We start from the raw sequence: 6,255 nt of genomic DNA on the forward strand, positions 1-6,255 counted from the left end.
ATGATGATGGTGGTGATGATGATGAAGATGATGATGATGGTGATGATGGTGATGGTGGTGGTGATGATGGTGGTGATGATGATGATGATGATGATGGTGGTGATGATGATGGTGGTGATGATGATGGTGGTGATGATGATGATGGTGATGAGGGTGATGATGATGATGGTGGTGATGATGATGATGGTGGTGATGATGGTGATGAAGATGATGATGATGGTGTGAAGATGATGAGGGTGATGGTGGTGGTGATGATAGTGGTGATGATGATGATGATGATGGTGGTGGTGATGATGATGATGGTGATGAGGGTGATGATGATGATGGTGGTGATGATGATGAAGATGATGATGATGGTGATGATGATGGTGTGAAGATGATGAGGGTGATGGTGGTGGTGATGATGATGGTGGTGGTGTGAAGATGATGATGCATACAGTACATGCTGTACATCATCATACAGTAAAAAATATTATTGTTATTATTATTATTATTATTATTATTATAAGCTCCTAGGTTTTGTTTATATGCTCGACCCGAGGCAAACGCTGTTTTTTTTTTTTTTAAGTGGATTTGTAAATATGCCTTGTTTGTTTGTGTATCTGTATTTTGAATGACTAAATAAAAAAATACAGATACACAAACATCAATGTAAAAATGCACTTCCGGCACAGCAGGTAGCGCCACAACAACAACCGCAGCTCGACGTCATCAACAGAAATTAAAGATGGCCGACAGCCAGTGCTAGGTGGCGAAAGTTAGCTAAACGCGTTGGTCAAATCTGCGACGCTCTTAGTCTTTGCTGCAGGTATTTGAACTTTGTTGCGTGCTTTAACTGTAGCATTATATTTGGGAACAGCTCATCCATTAAATGGAGGTTCAAGTTGAGTGTGTTTGTCCGTAAAAGGCCTCACTAAACCGGACATTAGCCCGCAGTGTTAGCCGCGTTAGCAGACCAGCGCCTGCTATTGTTTTTCTATGGTTAACGTTAACGTTATCCGCTACAAGGCTGGCGTCGGGAAGCCTCGTTAACCTTTTATATTTCGCCCTTTTCTTAGTTTTGTTCTGAACTGGACTTGTAGCTTTTCAGGTGGCTTGCCTGCAGAGGTTTTAGTTTTGTATTGGGGGGTGGGGTCCTGCCCGTCTTGCAGTGTGTTAGCAGGGTTGCTTATTTGATGCCAGCTTCGCAACAAAGCCACACTTATCAGAAAACGGACGTACCTGTTTGTGAACATTACGAGAACATGGATTCAAAGCGCTCACATGGAAAACCTCAGGCTACCAGACGCGGCGGAGGCGGCAGCAGCAGCAGCAGCGACTCCAGCTGCGGCAGCCCCGCGTCCCCCTCCAGCAGACCCGCACCGGCGGCGAGCAATGCCCCGGTGCCCGGGGGAAACGCCTTCGCAAACGACGGCAGCTTCATGGAGATGTTCAAGAAGAAGATGGAGGAGGAGAAGAGGAAAAAGGAGACGCAGCAAACAGGTGGAGAGGAGAGAAGAGCCACCACCGAGCAAGGACAGACATCAGTGGAAAAGAAGCCCCCTCCCGTGACCAGCTTTGTAAGGGGTTTGGCAGTTGTAAGATGAGATATATAAGATTTAATTAAAAAAACAAAAACAAAGATGAGATGGCAGTAGTTAAAACACACATTGACAGTCACGCTGATTGGCAGTCTTACTTTTAACTGGCACTTTCAGTTATTACATCCTGAAATAGTGGCCAATATTTCAGTTTCAGTTGCCTGTATTTACACTATATTTAATGCACACATTGTGGCAATATGTAATATTTGTAGACCAGTGAAGTCAAGGGATGCTCCTCACTGATGATGGTGTCGCTGGTGGTGCGACGAGAGACTAAATGTAGACCTTCTGCTCTGGTGTAGTCTCCTTCATTGACAGTCCAGCTGCAGGGGCTCCTATAACGGTTTCAGTCTTCTATCCCCTAACCCAGGTGGGGAAGCGCAGAGGTGGTGTGTTCCTAAAGACCGGCATGGTTGCGAAGAAGCAGAAAGACGACTCGGAAGTAAGTATGGTTAGTGGTGTAGAGCTGCAAAGATTGGTCAGACAGACAGATAGATAGACAGACAGATAGATGGATAGATGGATAGATAGATAGACAGATAGACAGACAGACGGATGGATGGATAGATAGACAGACAGACAGACAGACAGACAGATACTTACTAGGGGTGTGCAAAGAAATCGATGCACATTTGTGTTCATGCTGTGAATTGTTTTTTTCAAATCTTGAGCCTAAAAATCGATATCGAGTCGTGACATATTCTGAATCGCCTTGTGTTGACCTCGGGTCACATCGACCCGTTTTTAAATGTTTGTTTTATATCAGAAAATATGGGACGTAGAAATAAGCGCTGGAAATGTGTAGAAGAAAAATAAAAAAAAATGTAAAACGTTGGAAAAAGCAAAAACAAACTGTGAAAAAAAGGCGTCAAAAATGTCAGAAAAAAAAGTCTTCCCTTCAAGGTTGAAGGGAAGACAACATAAGGGTTAATACTTACTTTATTGATCCCCTGGGACTACTGGGACCGTGAATATGATGAAATTCACGGTCCCAGTAGCTCAAAGACATCACACACAACACACACACATCATAAACAAGATAACATAACACATCCACATGAATGTACTAAGGATAAGCATGTATAAGCATGAGACCCTTGCTGTGTGTGTGTGTGTGTGTGTGTGTGTGTGTGTGTGTGTGTGTGTGTGTGTGTGTGTGTGTGTGTGTGTGTGTGTGTGTGACGTTTTTTTGACGTTTCAAAAGATTTTCCCCATGTTTTTGTCACTTTTCCGGACGTTTCTGAGATTATCCGGACGGATTTTGTCACTTTCACCGTTGTTTTTGTCACTTTTGTCGGCGCTTTTTTGACTTTTTTTTTCAACAACGTTCTGTTGTCAGTTTTTCTCTACATGCTATACAAATACGTTGGAAAAAGCAAAAACAAACTGAAAAAAAAGGCGTCAAATGTCAGAAAAAAAGTGTTTTTTTCAAGGTTGACGGGAAGACGACACAAGAAACCAACATTTCTGATACAGAAACTTTTTGAAAATGGGTCAGATTTGACCCGAGGACAACAGGAGGGCTAACGACAATGAAAATAATCATCAGTTGCCGCTCTATACTTTTTGTATGATAGAATGTGTAAATTGTGATCAGGCACAGTGGACACATAATGGGAATGCATGCACAGGGCATGGCCTTTTTTACACCGTTAATCATCCCCTTGTGCTTCCTCTCCTGCAGGCGGAGCCAGGCAAGAGCGATGCTTGGTCAAAGTACATGGCTGAGGTAAAAAAGTACAAAGCCCACCAGTGTGGTGACGACGATAAGACCCGGCCTCTGGTCAAGTAGGTCTCCGAAAGGCCAACGTGGAAGCAACAATGTTTTGAGGGGACGACCATCTGGGAGAAGCTCCGGGAGGGCCGGCCAATCCTGACCTTCTCATACTGCCAGTTCAAGTTCCCCTGCACATCAAGTCTTTCACAAACTGCTTAGATTGACAGGCCTTTTCCCCTTTTTGTATTGTTTTCGTCTTTGTTTGGTATTTGTTGGACTCCGGTAATCTAAAGTCCGAAGGTGTATCATAGACCTGCCGTTCATTATTGATCATTATTAAATGTTTTCACATTCGTCATGTCTGGGTTAATTAGGTTCCATTAATAGTTGGGTTTGATTTAATAGCCAAATCAAGGTGACAATTAAATCTACACTGCCCATTAATGTGTGGTGTTGTGCCTCTGTTTTGTAAGATCCTGTTGCAGTCACTTTCTAAAGGCCGTTACACACCAACCAGACGCCGACCGTCTGTAGTAAAGCCAGTCAGACTGATCTGTCTCCTAGGGTTGGTCCAGAGTCCTAGAGTCTGATTTTTTTCAATGCGTGAACAACTGAGGCGGATTTGATGCGCCTTTTACGTCAATCTACATCGACTTGTCACAATTATGAACTGGCGGGGGTCAGCCCTAGACACAGACAGTAAGATTAAAAACTTGACTAGGCTACAACGTGGAGAAGAGTGATGGAGCGAGGGAGAGGGAGGGGTTAGACCTCATTAGTGATGGGGAGATACTTCAGTTCAATCAAAACTAGAAGGATCATACCGTCTCCTCAGCACCTGCTCATTAATGTTACAGCTGGCTTTTTTATTATTATTTTGGGCTTTTCCGCCTTTAATTTTTTACCTAGCTTGGTGAGAAAGGGGGGGAGACATGCAGGAAATCATCACAGGTTGGATTCAAACCCTGGACCTCTGCGTCGAGGCATAAACTTCTGTGTATGTGTTCCTGCTGTACCCGCTGAGCCAACCCGACCACACTTACGGCTGCCGTTACACAAACATTTTGAAATAAAAGTGCAATTGCTGACTTCCTCCATCACCTCCCTAACGTTAGTGCAGCAGCGCGCTGCGTCTGATGTCATTGTTATTCTTCTTTTGATCATGCGGGTCAGTTCGAAACCACAAACAGTTCCCACTGGAATCTGATATAGGCCACGTTTTAAAAGGTAACGTGAACAGACAAACAACAAATCAGATCTGAGCAAAAAAATCCGAATGAAGCATTAAGACTTGCGGTGTGAACGTAAAGTGGGATAGTTTGGATGTTTTGAAGTGTGGTTGTGTACGCTGCGTCTCCATAGTCGGTGTTTTACTGCCAGTAGATGGCGGTCAGCACGCCCCCAGTTTGTACCAAAGCAGGCAGGAGCACCAACACGGAAACTATGCAATGTACTGCTGTGGACGGGGGCAGCAGCTGAACTTATTTTAGACGCCTAAAGAAATGATATCAGTTTAAGTGTACGCTTTATTTATATTTCCAGCACTTCACCGTGCTGTCAGACAGCCCTTTACGACGGGGAACTGAAGCCGTTATCTCGGCTCTCTTCAAAGCCACCAGACTCATCGTCATTTCACCTCTCAGGACACGGGAGCTGCTGCTCTACATCAGTCAGGTTGGGTTATTGGGTGGTCTGGACCGTCAGTCAGGTTGGGTTATTGGGTGGTCTGGACCGTCAGTCAGGTTGGGTTATTGGGTGGTCTGGACCGTCAGTCAGGTTGGGTTATCGGGTGGTCTGGACCGTCAGTCAGGTTGGGTTATTGGGTGGTCTGGACCGTCAGTCAGGTTGGGTTATTGTGTAGTCTGGACCGTCAGTCAGGTTGGGTTATTGGGTGGTCTGGACCGTCAGTCAGGTTGGGTTATTGGGTGGTCTGGACCGTCAGGTTGGGTTATTGGGTGGTCTGGACCGTCAGTCAGGTTGGGTTATTGGGTAGTCTGGACCGTCAGTCAGGTTGGGTTATTGGGTGGTCTGGACCGTCAGGTTGGGTTATTGGGTGGTCTGGACCGTCAGTCAGGTTGGGTTATTGTGTAGTCTGGACCGTCAGTCAGGTTGGGTTATTGTGTGGTCTGGACCGTCAGTCAGGTTAGGGTTATTGGGTGGTCTGGACCGTCAGTCAGGTTGGGTTATTGGGTGGTCTGGACCGTCAGTCAGGTTGGGTTATTGGGTGGTCTGGACCGTCAGTCAGGTTAGGGTTATTGGGTGGTCTGGACCGTCAGTCAGGTTGGGTTATCGGGTGGTCTGGACCGTCAGTCAGGTTGGGTTATCGGGTGGTCTGGACCGTCAGTCAGGTTGGGTTATTGGGTGGTCTGGACCGTCAGTCAGGTTGGGTTATTGGGTGGTCTGGACCGTCACTGGGAATGGCATATTACACCTAACCATGTATCCAGCTAATTGAAATAGCTCAGGTGTTATTATGACAGGTATGCTATGACTTTTTTATGACGTTTTCAACACTATACCAGAGATCTTCAACAGGGGGTCTGGGACCCCAAGGGAGTCCTCAGAGTTACTGCAGGGGGGGGGCACCAAATTATTATTTATATATATATATATAGTTTTTTGAAAGTCTTTACAAATATTAGCCTGTTTGTGAAAAAAAGCCTTGTTTGGCTTACTGGCATATTTGATTAGCTTAGTATGCTATGAACTAAAACATTATGTATGAAGGTACTTTATTGTCACATACATGTAGCGAAATTCATTCTCTGCTTTTAACCCATCCCTCAAGGGAGCAGTGGGCAGCCAATCACAGCGCCCGGGGACCAACTCCAGATCTGATCTGATCTGAGCCCATGCCTTGCTCAAGGGCACTGACTGGAGGACCTAGTGCATGGTTTTTGATGGTGGGGGAAACCGGAGCACCCGGATGAAACCCACGCAGACACGGGGAGAACA

At 45.5% G+C, this 6,255-nt stretch overlaps 1 protein-coding gene across 1 annotated transcript; it reads left to right on the forward strand.

The window, feature by feature from the left end:
• The first annotated feature begins 704 nt into the window (after positions 1-704).
• Positions 705-3,744, forward strand: trir (telomerase RNA component interacting RNase). Its single transcript, XM_078270063.1, is given in 4 exon segments — positions 705-1,294; positions 1,297-1,577; positions 1,954-2,025; positions 3,268-3,744. Coding segments are annotated over 4 exon segments (492 nt in total). The 5' UTR covers positions 705-1,263; the 3' UTR covers positions 3,376-3,744.
• The last annotated feature ends 2,511 nt before the right edge of the window (positions 3,745-6,255 follow it).

The sequence above is a fragment of the Sander vitreus genome, chromosome 15, assembly GCF_031162955.1.
Source record: "Sander vitreus isolate 19-12246 chromosome 15, sanVit1, whole genome shotgun sequence".
In the NCBI taxonomy this organism is placed as follows: Eukaryota; Metazoa; Chordata; class Actinopteri; order Perciformes; family Percidae; genus Sander; species Sander vitreus.